Raw genomic sequence first — 15645 nt, 5'->3', positions numbered from 1 at the left:
GCTCTGCTGTGAAAAGATAACATTAAATTAGACAAAGCAGCTACAAGTTAACATGCATTAGGTGTAGCAAATGTTATGAAACTGGGCATTTGTAAGTCTGTTAGAAAAAAGAAACCTCAGGGATGATAGATAGTAGCAACAGCAATAATAAAGGCATACAGTTTCTTATTGTGAAAGGGCTTCAGAGGCATCAGAATCCTCATCTCTATTTTACAGCGAGAGAGGCTGAGGTATCAAGAGGTAAAAAAATTCATCTGAGCTCACTCACAAGGTAAGTTGGCAGAGCAGAGAATGGAAATCCCACTCTCTGAATCAGTGTCCTATTCACAAGACCATCTGATACTGGCAAATCACCTTGAAGGAATAATCAAAAGTGGAGACTATAGCCAGGGAATTCCACTTATTAGTGTGAAGATAACAGTGAGGAAACATTTTCTACTGCAAAGTCAAGTGACAGTATATGTTCGTGTCATTTAGACTTTGGAAAGCTCTCCCATCATGGGTCCTTGGAGAATCCTCCTCAGAAATACTGAAGAGCAGGTGACATAGATGGGGATACAAGATGCACTGATTAATGCTGCCTTCCAGTGATTAAACATGAAAACTTCATGTCTGGCTCCAACACATCTTGATCTAAATATCTTTTCACTCTACCAAATATAACTTTGGATTTAAACATTTGTATTTAAAACTTTTTTTCTTTATTGACATTCGCTACCCCTTATAAACTTTGGTCTTTCAAGAGGATTCTGTGTAAGCTTTCAAACTATTCTTAGCACATATCAGTGCATAACCACATGGGAGATGTATGGGAATGGTTCAAAGCTGTACCAGGGGAGGTTCAGACTTTATATTAAGAAATATTTCTGTAGCAACAAAGTGGTTAAACACTGGAACAGGTTTCCTAGAGAGGCAGTCAATGCCCTGAGCCTGTCAGTGTTTAACAACACCTAGACAATGCTCTTAACAAAGTGCTTTAACTTTTGGTCAGCCCTGAAGTGGTCAAGCAGCTAGACTACATAATAGCTGTATGTTCCTTCCAACTGAAATACTATGTTCTATTCTAAATAGGCCCCATATATAGTAGTCCAGAAGCACAAGAGAAGGAAGAGATGGAAACATGCTCTCTTTCTACAAACCAGCTTGGGCCCAGGAGATATCTAGCCCTACCTACAAAGCATTGTGAGCAAATATTTCTATTACCTACTCTACAGACCCAGTCAACTCTACCTGGGTCTTCAGCCTTAAACTTTGGCCCATCAAGCAGAGGTTAAAAACCCTGCTGCGCTAAAATCGGTCCCTCTTTGGATGGCAAGAAGGCAGTGATCAAATATAAGAAGACAGCTCCTGAGCTTGAAACACTGAACAGCTGTCCTGTGCTGCTCAGATCTCTACAAGTTTCCATCTCTCCCTTGTGCTTCATTTCATAATAGAAGCATGCTCCTAATGACCAGCACTAATTCTCATAGCAATACAATGTCTTACAAGAATGACCAGGGGACTGGAGCACCTCCCTTATGAAGATAGGCTGAGAAAGTTGGGACTGTTCAGCCTGGAGAAGACAAGGCTGCGTGGAGACCTCATAGCAGCCTTCCAGTATCTGAAGGGGGCATATAGGGATGCTGGGGATGGACTCTTCATTAGGGACTGTAGTGGTAGGACAAGGGGTAATGGGTTCGAACTTAAATAGGGGAAGTTTAGATTGGATATAAGGAGGAAATTCTTTCCTGTTAGGGTGGTGAGGCACTGGGAATAGGTTGCCCAGGGAGACTGTGAATGCTCCATCCCTGGCAGTGTTCAAGGCCAGGTTGGATGAGGCCTTGGGTGATATGGTTTAGTGTGAGGTGTCCCTGCCCATGGCAGGGGGGTTGGAACTTGATGATCTTAAGGTCCTTTCCAACTCTAACTATTCATGATTCTATGATTTAAGGATGTAGACAGCACTAGTGAGAGATACTGCTCAAATTAACTGCCAAAAAAACAAATACCTACAGTCCACTCTAAGGCTGCCCTTGGTTCCTTCACAGGTCCATTGGATACTGCGATGTTGACAGAATGCACAGGAGCCAAGTGCTGGAGGCCTGACCTGGAGATTGCTTTCCTGCATATTAAAAAAAACAAAACAAAAACAAACAAACAAATAAATAGAGTGTATATCCAGTATAATTATCCAACATAATTATCCACACCACCCTTCTCCAGAAATCAGAAGAGCCAGTACAGCATCTAATTTCAGCTTGGGCGAAATGGTGCTTGAATAACATCCCCAGCTAAAGCAGTTTAGGAAAAGAATAAAGTAATCTGATCACTGAAAATTACTGTTTAATGAAGATCAGTTACTCATCTGGCACTAAGCTGAAATATCAAATCCAGTGGACTCCATATGGTTCTGTCTGCCAGTTTCAGTGGAGTCCTCATTAGTTACACCTATTTCTTACTTACCAGCTGAACCTGCTGAATCAATCTATACATAATTCCAAATAGCCTTTATTGTAGGAATGAAATAAGAGCTTATATGAAGAGTGCAACATCTGTTGCCTTTACTTAGTTTATAGGCTGGGAAAAGTCATACATTTGGTGTCCGACTACAACAGGATATGGGGATACTACGTAGTCAGGAAGGGGAATCATATGTTAAGACCTTATTTGATCGTAACAGCAGCCCTCAAGGTATTACAGCTTCTTTCCACTTGTATTTTAATTCCTTTTGGTCCAAAATCATTCTAACAGCTCTTGAGGCACGGACATGGCCTCCCACAATCCACAGATGGTGACCAGAAACCCTCCTGGAGCCACACAAGTGATGAGGGAAACACTGCCTGTTTCCCTAGAGGCAAACTGTCCTGCTGTATCCACCTGGAACAGTGAACTACCAGGCAGAAGCACAGTACACTGCTGATATAAAGCTCAGCTGCACTTGGACAATAGGTTTTATAAAGCTTCATAACATTATCGTGTTGCATATTTTAGCACCTGATGGTGGTGGATGAAGCAATCTCACAGCTTCAGCTGCAATGATTCAGAAGAGGACAAAAACATCTGAAGGAGAGATCTCCTTTTGAAAGCCAAATACACTCATCCCCCACAAAGGAAAATGACAGTCTGTTTGTGTAAAGTGCATTTTTGTGATACCGCTCCCACAGTGTGACAGCTATTTATAGCATCTCCTAATCTTACCACTGTCCCAAGGCAATAAAGGTCAATTGAGCCAGTGATGACAATCCAGGTCAGCCATATGCTAAATAAATCTTTTCATTGTCCTGAAAATACACAGTGCAATATTTATCCACAGTAAAGAAGCTTGGAAGCCTCACTGCTCACAGTGCATGTCTGGAAAAATCAAGTGGGCCGAATCAGAATCTCTTAAATTCTCTTTCCTGTGGGTAGCATGCGCGACTCAAAACATTAACATAAGACTCTGATCATCTAATGCCCCCTTTCCACTTAATGTGGGCAAGAGACTGACATTAAGGCTTTTTTTCCAAAACATTTTGCATCTGACAAAAACTTTTTAGAGGGAAGAAGCCCAAGGGAAAGACTTGCACTACTTGGCAATATATGAGGAGTGAACAATTTAGCAAGAAAGATTTTATGCCATATATGTCAGTACAATATAAGCTACACATCTCAATGACAGGATTAAGACCTTAAAGAAATAAACTCTAAGAAACTACATTTTTTTTCTACCTATATTTTTCCAGAATATTGGCAGTTTTCTTTCATGCTGTTTTGGGCATCAATTTATTTATTAGTTCTTCCTCAGCACAAGAGTACATTCTGCGTGTATTTATGGTTTTTAACGAAAATGACGCAGTATCACCTTTTTCACCCTGCATCACTGACAGCAATAAACCTACCTAGTCCTGCCGTCGTAGCAGAGTAAGGTAGAACCCACTTTGTGCACAGTAGCCCTTAAGCAACGGTGGTTGAATAATAAAGAGTTAGCAATTTATTATTTGATGAGAAATGACAACATTTTTAGCCAACGTGGCTTACAGCCTATTACTTGTCAAGCAATACAGCCTGTAAAGTTGCATGCATTCACTAAGCAAATTTACTAAAGCAAAGTCTAATGATGAGTACTCCTAAGACCAAATTTATCTGACCAGTCTTCAGACAAGGCTTCTCCAGCTGGAAGGAAAATTCAGTAGAGACTTAAAAGGTAAATATGCCTCATGTATGGCTACAGACATCTCAGCATCAAGCCTTGGATACAGTTTCAAGTCATACTGGAGATGTGCAAGCCTCCTGCAGCAGAACCTAAGACTTGGCCCACGTCCCTTCAAAAGCAAGCTGAGGCTGATGAGCCTTTTGGGGGAGACTTGGCAGTGTTTTGTGCCAACAGCCTGTCCTTTCTCTGCATGCCAAGCTGGATTTATGGCTTTGCCTGAAACACAGACATGACAATAATGCCCTTTTTTTCACGTTTGTTTTAAAGTAAAAACCTTAAAATTACCTCAGGGATTGCAAATTTATATGGACCAGCCAGAGGTGACCCTTAGGCCCAGGGACAAGCTAAAAATGTCTGCTTTTACACAGCTTCTTATTAGAACTTTGTCTCTGAACAAAGAGAGACAGAGTGTCAAAACACACTGTGTGCACTGCAGAAGCCTTTCCCATTAAAAAAAAAAAAAAAAAGGAGGTCAGGCTAAAGAGCAAACACATGGCCTTCTGATAAGTGCAAGGCAGATGAGACAGGGGAAAACAAGGGGAAGGGAAGGTAGCACAAATCTGATAACAGAACAGATGCTGAGTATCCAGGAGATCATATCTCATATTACTTTAACTAGTATATTACACCACCTGGCACTTTTCCAACAGCAAGGTAACACCAGTGGCTTTTACTTATCCTTCCCAACAATTTCATCTCCACAGCTCTGAGTGCATGAATGAAAACACAGGCTTGACAGACAGCCTTTCCCATAGAAGCAGAAGTAATTGCTGTTCTCCAGATAGAAGACAGCCATAAAAAGTGAAACTGCTTTCATGACATACTCCATTCTTGAGGCTACAAATCCGCAAATTTGTTAATATGGGCACACCAGCCAGCTTGCTGGTGTAGCAACCAACAAGTAAACATTACATGATAAGTAATGAGCTGTATTTTGATAATTACTTCTTCATATCCAGTAATTTTTAGTAGATGTTATTATCAACTTAGCTGACACACCACCACTGTGAATGCGCATGGGTGTACATAGAAGTGTATGCCATTAAATATACAACAAACAAAAAGATCTGCTACTAATTCTACAGTTGATCTCATTAAGAGAATTTAGAGTAGTTCACTGTCTTGGAAACCAAAAACAAGCAGATATTCAAGATATTAAAGTCTAACATGTTTCTTTAAAAAAAAAAAGCATTACAATTTCATTTTGCTGAAAAGTCAGGCGAGACTCAACCTACTTATTAGATCAAAGGATACATATTTGATAAGGGGGGATTTGAGTTTATATCCCAAGCTTTGGCTTTACTGAGCCTTTTCTTCCACCTCAGGCATGTAAAAATCCTCCAATGATTTGTTTAGACTGAATAGTTATGCCTGAATCCTCAAAGACCACAAAAGACAATTAGTCAATAGTGTGAAGCTTATTTAAACATTAGAAAAATCTATTTGGAAAAGAGAGAGTAAGCTAGTGCTGTGCATAGTTAACAGATCTGAGTGTCATTTTAGTCAGTACAACTGTTGGCATAGCCACCTTTCCGGGCAGGAGTTATTTCCCTTCTTTTCATAGACGCATAAGTTGGGGTAGTCTTTCAGCTGCAAGGTTGAATGATCAAAAAAACAGAGACTGGCTTCTACAGCTCCTATGGATAGGATATCTGACAGGAGAGAGATTTCTATAAGTCTTTTCTCAAAGTTAATCCAGATATTTACCAAGGAAAGGGCAGCCATTTCTATACCAACATCTAAGTTACAATAACTCTGCTCTTCTTTGAATATCCAATGCAGATAAATCCTACACCAGCCAGCTTTCAGCTTCACCAACCACAACTTGAAAATCCCTGTACATGGCCAGACAATACATGAACAATTTCTATGTGTCCAAGTTTGCTTGGAGGTGGTTTAAACTCCCACTGTTTGGTGCTTATGAGAGTCACAAACAAAATGTACTGGCTAAACTCAAGTATTATTTAAGTTTTCCCCACGCATCTCTGCTGACTGCACAGTGCTCCTGCAACCTCCTGTTCCCAGCTTGCTTTCTGAGTATGCAATAGTCTCCTCTCAAGCTGACCACAGGCCAAGGACTATTTCACTGCAACACCAAGATTCCCAAATTTTTTGCATTCTGTGTAAAATAAGTCAACTTCAGTCAAATCAAATAATTTGCCTAGTCTAGTATTGCATCTCTGACAACAGCAAGTAGCAGGTGTTTAGAGAAGCACTGGCACAAATTAAGTGATCCTCCCCCTGATATATTCCAGTCCCAGCTTTCAGTAATTGGTAGTTTAAGGACTTCCTGAGCTGGAGGCTGCTTCCAGACCTTTATGCTTAATAGCCTGTAATGGTTCTTTACTCTAAGAATGTGTTGGTCTTTCCCTGAACCCATTTATTCTCTTGGTCTCCACAGCAGCCTATGTAATGAGCTCCTCAATTTAATTAAGGGCAGTGTAAAGTACTTACTTCTGTCTGTTTTTAAAATTCTGCCTGATAATTCAATCGGTGCATCATATTGTGCAGAATAGCAAGTAATCACTTGCCTCTCAACACCTTCTGTGATTTTATGAATCTATTCATGTACACCTCCATTCACCTTTCCCTCTGAAGTGGAAGCACCCTAGACTGTGTTGGCTTTCGCTGATCCTGAAGCTGTTCTATCTTTGTCAATGTTTTCTAGCTCAATTATATCTTTTTTGAGGTAGGACTGCCAGAATCAGAACAAGTATTCCAGAGGTTTATCAGTGATGTCATTGTACTATTGCCATTGTTATCTTTTTCACCTCCCTCATTCTGAGCCCTTTATTTGCCTTTTTATCACTGTGAGCACTAAATTAATCATTTCATAGAAGTACTTGTAATTATCCAAAGTTACCTTTCCTGAATGCTAAATGGTAATATCAAGCCCAAACTTTTAGGGTTTTTTCCCCTCTGTGCATTTTGCCTCCATCAGTCCCACATTTCAACTGCAATTTGCTGCAGTCATTCAGCATCATAAGATTCTTCTGCAAATTTTCCCTGATTAATTGTGCAGAGCAGCAGCAAGCTTTTCCCCCTCACACTTTGCTGTCTATAAGCAGTGCTGCTCCCATCACAGATCCTCAGTTTAACCACGTGGACATCATCCGTTTTAGCCCTAGTTTCTGTGCCAAATGCTTTTTTTCCTACCTCACTGGAAGCTTTCTGAAAGCCCACATGTGCTCCCCTTCAGTCAGACCATCCCAGTTCATGGGTCTCATGCCTGTCAGCAATTTCTGCAAGACTCACAAGACCTGACTTCCTTAGGAAAAGCTGTGCTGGCTCTCCTCCAGCACATCACGTTCAGATGTTCATTTGCTAATCCTGAATCTTATCAGCAGCTCTACCAGTTTCTCTGATTAAAAATTGCTGCTGGGTTATCCCATCAGCACTCTGTGAGCCCCCATGTGACTACCCCACCCCTACAAGGCTGGGGCTGGTTAAAGGGAGCTGTTATAAAGCCCTTTCAGCAAATTACTGTTTGAGTTCTATCAGGATACTTAACAAGATCAAATCCTAGTGATTAGATATTGGCCTTTTTGTCAATGTGGTCTTTAGCTTTTTACATTAACCTTCTCATTTTCCTTGGGTTCTCCTACACAAATAGCGGCTCAGCCTTAGACACTCTCAGTCACCCTCAGCAGTGAACACTGATGCAAGAAACTCAATTAGCACTAAAAAAACCCTCAACTCCTTGTGAAATACTCAATTATGTGTGTGTCATTGCCTGCTGCCCAAGGAACCAGGGTACGGAAAAGCAAAGATCTGGGTAGCTTCCCAGCCACCCAACATCAACTTCTGTAAGACCCCAACAGATCTTTCCTCCTCCCTCTCAACTCCTCACCGCACAGCCCAGTCTGATAAAAGCTGCATGGAAACTGGTACACCTACATGAAACACTGCAGCTCTAAGCAGCTCTGTCCAGCTTTGATTCCAGCCTCAAGCCTAGCCCTTCTGTAGCTAATATGCAGCTTATATCCACTAGAGACAAACTTGAAGACAACGAAACAAATTTCTACTAATAATCCTACCAAGCACTTCAAACAGCAACCCCAGAGATGAGAGGCAACTACAGCACATCAGGTCCCCAGATATGTTCTGGCAGGAGCATTTGTGTCTATCACATCAAGCAGCTTGTATTGATGAGGTACAAGACAAAAAGAGCATCCTAAATTTCTGTAACCATCTCCTTCTTCAAAGAGATGCAGTAGACACAAAAAAAACACAGGAATTCTATGAAAGAAAATAAGAGACAAAGCAGAAGGAGTATAAGACCTGCAGAAAGTTAGATCAGGTTAACAGAGGAAAAGTCCTTATCTCATGATATTGTCTTTTCTGAATTAAAATGCAGTTCACTTGCGTTTCTGTGTTCTCCACACAAAAGGGATATTCTGTAAAAGTAAGTCCATTCAAACTCTGAGTGCAAGCATGGTAGGTTACTTTTCCTACCCCAAAAGGACAAAACAGATTCATGAAACAGGATATGTTAAGAGGCATTCACAAGTTGTGTCCTGAATAGCTGTTTACAGCTTCTTAAATGCAGACATGCAAATCGTTACTACTCTGCAGTTATACTTGGACCTCGGATTAGTGTCAAGACAACACAAGTAGGAGTAGTCCAAGTGCTGGTCAAAAATCTGTAGTATTTTAATTTTTCTGTTCTCTAGCATCACCAGTAGACATACAGTAAGCAATGGATTTTCCTTTCTGGAAAGTAAATTATGGATGCAATGAGATCCAGACCTGTGTTAAATTACCCTTAAATTTTTTTTACATCAAGAGTTAATCTTCTCAGAAGTTGGAGAAAGCATATACCTTCATGTCAATTCCTATAAAGAGGACTAATATCTTGGCCTAGATATAGAAACCACTTCAGAGTCTATATTGCACGAAAGTCACTGTGACTTTGCTCCAACATGGCTTCATTGATCAGGCCCTGGGTTCAGCTAGTTCCCCTGGAAATTCCATAACAATCCTCAGCTTCAGCGCAGAAACTAAAAAAGCCTTACATCCAAGAGTTGGATAATTAATCAGATACTTCATTATAAGAAAAAGTCGAAGTCATGTAGAATATCACTGGGTATCACCCATTTCTTGGTCTTCCTTTTGTTCACTTCACTCATAATTTATTCCTAGTTTTCTTTCTAAACAGGAAAAAACATCAAGGGTACTTTATAAAGTATCCTTTATAGGGTACTTTGATAGAAGGCAACAAAATTTTAAGACAAACAGGGTCCTTCCCAATCTTTTGTTTAAATGTTATTTCTGTAATATGTTCAAATGTGGTGATTACTCTTTCCAGAAAAGAGTGACAAACCTTGGAGGACTCCTTACAGCAACAGAAGTGTCAGTATTAATTTGTTCAGGGAGGAAAGGAAAAAGTTTATACAGTTAGTGATGCAATAAAGATTAAGAGCATCCCTTACCCTTGTAAATCACCAAGAAAGAGACTAATAAAAGATCCTATGAAAACAGGAACAAAATACAAATGTTTCCTCGAAGTGAATTATTTTGCTTAATTTTTGCTGCAGTCAAACCAATTTGTTTTAAGAGAGGCAGTTTATTTCTTTTTTTAGTCTTTAGATATGAATGCCAGGTCTGGAAAAGACCTTATAGGTCACAAAATCTAGTATTCAGTGTTTCAGACAAACTTATCATCTGTTTCAATTCATAAAGTTATCAAGGTCCCTCTCAAATGTTGTTCCTCCTCTTATTTCCACTGAGAAGCTATGCCAGATCTCCATGCTTATCATTAAGATCATTTTTTTGTAATTTCCATCCAATATGCATCCCCCTGCACAATCTTCCTTAAATTTCTACTACTGGAATTATCATATTTCATCCAAAGATTAAAGTTGAACTGACAACCACTGTTTTTTATGTGATATTTCTACACAATAAAGGCACCTGAAAGCCTTGATCTAGAAGTCTTTAAAGCCTTGGGTCGAAACCCTTGGAGTGAGATTATGTAGGATGGAGATGTGTATAGGGAGTTGGAAGCTCACATTTCAAAGATTCTGGAATCAATCAAGTAACTGGGATGATAAAATGTAATAACTGTCTTTCCAAGTAAACAACGAGAGATGCTCTAGGGAACTCTGAGCATAAAGGATTTCCAGCTGCATTACAGACTGGACATCAACATTACAGAAGATTGATACGATTTTGCTATTTCAAAAACCAAAGGAAGTCAGAATGGGAAATATTTTCATGAGAATACATTTGATCCAGCCAAAATCACAGGATATGCAGAAGCTGTATTCTGCAGTTCAAGTGTAGACAAAACATGATGATAGCTCATTGAATGGACTTGACTACAATATGATCATGTGGTTTGGGTTTTTTTCACTGTGTGCTAAATAATATATACTGATTTTCCAAACAGTGCAAATATTCTGTGTTATCACTCTGACAACCAGACAGAAAAACAGAAGATTAGCATCTTGGTGGCGTCAAATAAGCTTAATTTGATCTGGAAGATAGAGAAAGCAAGACAAGAAAGGGAGGGAGAGTGGACTAAACACTCAGCAGTTTAGAACAGCAAATAAAGGAGTTATTTTTATTGTTTAACATTAGTCTTGGAAATGTCTTGCTTCTCAGATGCTAGCACATTGTTTTCAAGGTAATTTTTCAGACCAGGATCTTCCATTGGCATAAGCTATTTGCAAGCTGAAATGTCATTAAGACTCAAGAAATATTTCGTCTCACATAAACTGTATAAAGAAGTATTTTGATTTTCTTCTTTTCTATAAATCAAACACGTGCCTTGAAGTTTTGCATTATGAGCTTCAGAAAGTTGTTTCAAATGTGTATTTTTCTGAACCTGTTTCCAGGTTCCTGAATCCTTTTCTTTCCTTGTGCAGTCTTTCTTCCTTGAAAATGGAAATAATTGGAAATTCTCACTGTCCATCTCCACATTTTTTCCCCATTACAAGCTTCCATTTAGCAAACAGGTTAGAAATAAAGTCTTCTAGACTTATTTTTCCAAAACAGAAATTGAGAAATTTCCAAACAGAAATTGAAAATGTAATCACGATCCATATCACTAGTTAAGAATACTTCAAGAGTTTTTAGACTGTGGATTAAAGAAAAAAGGGAACATTATATGTGATACTAGAAGAGTTTTACCAAATATTGATACAAGAATCAAATTCTCTTCCTCCCAGATGCACAAACATCTAGGGATCCAGGAAAGACCCAGAACAACATCAAGCTTTAAAACAATCTAAAAATAACATTCTTTTCTAAAAAAAGATTTCAAAAGCACACAGGACAGAAAAATACTCTCTTCTGAAAAGCAAGTCAGACTTGCAAATTCCAAACACAATGTTTACAGAAAGAAGGAAGTCTAGGTAACAGAGCAGGGAAGGGAGTTCAGGCTTTGCCTGCATAGTTCAGGATGGGGAGGGAAATATCTTACATTTACCTTTCATTACAGTGACACTTGACAAAGGCAGATAAAAACTAAAACTACCATTCACTAACCAAATACATTTTGTTTTCTCTGTAAGGCAGCAAGCCAAGAAACTCAGGTGACACAAAGGTTTTATCCCTCACCTTCCCTCCCTGGGACTGTATGAGATACAAAGACACAAAAAATTCAGTGAGTACCTTTTTCTTCTCATTCCTCACTACAAAGACTGTATAGTTCAACACCATATACTGCTGTACTTATAAGATCTTGATTTGAGCACCTGGGACAACAGGCACCTATTTCCTAGCAAGGCTGGACAAGCACTGCCATGCTCCAAACACCTGCACCTTTGTCCCCTCCACACCACTGTTGACTTTCCCCTGTTATCTCTGTCATGGTCCATATGCAGCAGACTAAGTCCTAAGGGAGCAGGTGTGTGTCCATCACTTCCAATTCCTCTGTCTGAAACAAACTGAAAGACTTCAGCAAAGGCCAGAGAAAGTGAATGTGTTGCAGTAAGTGAATAGCAGATGAAGAAAATGAAAAGCAAGTGACAATTCCCCAGCATGTCTGTTCCCCACCTGTTCCTGCAGTACCTCGTCCAAATCTTAAATTCATTCGAAAGGTTTTGGTTACTTTTAACAAGTGCTAGGATCAAAGTCTGGAGGCTTCAGGATGAATTTTCAGATCTTTACACAAGCCAAAAAAAAAATAATAAACAAGCATAAGGGATCTGGGTAGAAAATATAAACCATAACAAATAGCCACCTTACCCTCTTTCCATCACCAATGACTGTCTGGCAATTTAGACACAAGGAAAAAAGTATACCTGATGTGACAATATTTCCTCTTCCTTCAATGCACAGAAATCAGAAAAGTTAAGAAAAAAGCTGAAGGTAAATTTCCAGAATTGGAAGAGAAACTGACCCAAGATCTGCTCTGTGGTGTTAACATCAGAATACCCAATATGTTTAGAAAACATTAAATCACACTTACTTAGCCCTGAATAAAACACAAGTTGTCTACCAAAAATACTTACATTTGAAATTTATTTTGAGTAATCAAATTAATTTATGTGTAACCATTAAAAAATTAATAAATTTAAAAAATCAGCCTCTGTACCAAACCTTGTGTTTGGAGGAGGAGTGTTTCACATCAGATTATGACCATAAAATCACCTATGTCATAGAAAAGTACAAATCTCACTAGAATCCCATCGAGGGCCTGCTACCTTCAGCATGCAGCAGCAACTTAAATGGTGCTGCAGGGGAGGTCCAAGACATAATCAGTCTGGAGGGTGATTATTGGCCTGCCTCCAGACCTCAAGGTACAGCTATCATGGAGTCATGCCTAGGTATCACTCTTGGAATAGGAAAGCTTTCAAGGGGACACCAAGGCAGAAAATTGCAGGCAGTACATGAGTGAGAGCAGTGATCTTTATGGCTGAGGAGAGCTTCAGCACTCATTAACAGCTCTGCTCAATCTAATTAAAGAGATGCTGTAACTGGAGAATTTTTTTTTCCTTTTGGAACTAATTTAAAAAATGCTCATTTTTCTCATGATCTGCCCTTTAAACATCTCTTTTTTCCATCTGAATTCTGTTAAAATATACATATGGGGTTTTTCTTCCTCCCTGTTGACTCACCAGTTGTATATAATCAGGCTAAAAAAAACCCAGCCACACAATACAAAGCACTGTCAAATGCACATAACAAGAAAACAGCAGGGAGGAAGAAGATTTGGTTTTCCTCTCATTTCTTTTTGGCTACAGTAATACTGGATATTGTTTCTGTACTGCCTATACAGATACAGGAAAAGACACGGTTTGATAGTGCTCCCTCAGGGTCAGATAAATCCTCAGACACTAGGAGCTGACAGCAGCCTTCCAACTTCAAGCCCACCTAGAGCTGGAAGAGATCTTGACATTAACCTCATTACAGGGCATGCCACACTACTTGCAAGTTAATCGGAAAGATTCAGAGAGTACAAAAGGGACACATAATGCCACACTGTGTTGATGTATTACTTGTTTGCTGGAGTCAAAATACTAATATTAAATGAAGTCACTGAAGAAGACCACCATGGAATTGAAGGAAAATATCTGTTTATGCACTGGTTTTATTATAAAATGACACCAGCTTCTGAGGCTTCTATCAGTGAGCATTAGGATGTGAACGAAACTGACAGCCTGAGACACAAAAATCCTCTACCACAAAATTACTAGAGCAAAAGGTATCAACTGTCCAAACTTCCTGCCCACTTCTACCCTGGAGCTCCTCACCCTCCACCCAGAAGTAACACGTTGAGCAGCAAGAAAGTCCGTCAATAGCTAAGTTCAACCCAACTTTGACCTCCTCTTTTCTTGAGGCTTTTGGGAAGAGATCCAAGTGTCTTTTTCTTTCTGCACACAGTAAAAATACATGTTCCCTAACAGTTGACCTGTGCAGGAATGCTGCCTCATTTTACAGTTTCATACAACTAAATAGTCATTAAATCATGGTGTTTTCAGCCAGAAATAACTTCTGTTGGATTAAAATCAGCAAGAGAAACTGGATTGTTCATCGTGCCTTGAACTGTCACTCCAGATGCAGAGTTATTAAAAGAAAAATAATACAATTCCTCTGAATTAAAAAATAACACTTTCCTTGAAAACTTAATTACCTTAACCACACCAAAACCCAGTAAGGTACGGAAATAAACTTACTGTATTTTTCCTTTCAGTTATTTTAATGTTACATAACCTATTCAAAAACACAGACACAGAAGGAAACCATTTCTTTAGACAGTAACAATCAGATGCACAAAATCACATCTTGACAATAAAATGGCTATTGCTACAACAAATGAGCAAAAAATATCCCAAGTGCTTTTTGCTGCTGATAGATACAGAAGATGCCAGGCCAGGCTGCCCTCTGCAAGCTCATTGCATGTGTATAACTCAGGAGAGATAAAATCTGACCTTCCCTTTGCATGGAAATCTAAACCACTTTAGAACATCTGATCCAATGAAATTGTAATGCATATGTGAAAAACATCCAAGCACAGGACAACTAGGTTACTTGCGGTTACTTCTTAAGTCATTTTCCCAGCACTCAAAATTGCATTGAATCACTAGGTATTACGTTGATTTTGGTTTTAAATCTACTTAAAAAAGAGAAAGAAATCCATCCTGCATATCCCTTGAATAAATAAAACCTTCACAAAATACTAGTGGACAGTGAAGGGAGGTGGGAAAAGAAATGTTTCTCATAGGGTACTACTGTAATTGTACCTTGCCCTCCTTCTAGTGATACTCATCAAGAGAGATAACAAGACAGCTCAAGCAATCCAACTTGGGGAGTTGACCCACAGCACAGGAGTCACAAGGAGGAGGAGGTGAACGAGGCTACATGCACACACCCCCAGCATGCTACTGCATCAAGCTGTTCCAGCTATGTTCTCCTAGCTGCGTTTACCAGAGCAGGACAGAGCGAACACAGTGAAGAAGAAAAAAACACAAACTAATGCCCCATAGGAAATGATAGCTTGATCTTCAAATTTTAAGAGGGGAGTGTGCCCAGTTGCTGCTCAATCCAGGATTAAAATATACTTTTTAGCATTGACTTTTGTTGCTCTTAAGGTGAACACAGTCACTGCTGGTGACAGGGGAGGTACCCACAGAAGAACTACTAGTACGGACTGAGGACCTGCTGGCCAGAACCGTTACCGGCAGAAGTACGGTGCTGTTGTGCACAGCTGGAAAAGAGCTCACATACCAACACATCTACGATAGCAACAGAGAAGGATAAACCATTGGTTCCAAATTTTGCAAATAAAGTACTTAACTGGCAAAGTTAATATGACAACAGGACCATCCTTGCTGGCTGCCTGCACAGCAGGATGTCATGACAAGCTCTACAGTTAATACTGCTTCCAGACAGCCACATCCAGGCTCTAGAGACATGAAGTGATACTAAAAGGTTAAGAAAAGTTCCTACAGAGAAAAATTCACTGGGAAAGCAATTACAACTACCCAGTAGGGTCCTCGCAATTACAGACGGGTAAGTTCTGTAAA

At 39.6% G+C, this 15645-nt stretch overlaps 1 protein-coding gene across 5 annotated transcripts in view; it reads right to left on the bottom strand.

The window, feature by feature from the left end:
* Positions 1 to 15645, bottom strand: part of DGKI (diacylglycerol kinase iota) — a 208261-nt gene that overhangs the window by 128986 nt on the left and 63630 nt on the right. For all 5 annotated transcript variants that reach the window (XM_061372000.1, XM_061372002.1, XM_061372001.1 and 2 more), the window contains exon 2: positions 1993 to 2101. In XM_061372000.1, coding sequence (XP_061227984.1) covers positions 1993 to 2101 — 109 coding nt within the window. The remainder of the gene's footprint in view (positions 1 to 1992; positions 2102 to 15645) is intronic.

This window comes from Neopsephotus bourkii, unplaced genomic scaffold (assembly GCF_033783945.1).
Source record: "Neopsephotus bourkii isolate Nb327-2 ecotype Australia unplaced genomic scaffold, CSIRO-AGI_Nbou_v1 NB_1589, whole genome shotgun sequence".
NCBI classification, from domain to species: Eukaryota; Metazoa; Chordata; class Aves; order Psittaciformes; family Psittacidae; genus Neopsephotus; species Neopsephotus bourkii.
The sequence above is the reverse complement of the archived record's forward strand: the minus strand, read 5'-3'. Positions and strand labels throughout refer to the sequence as shown.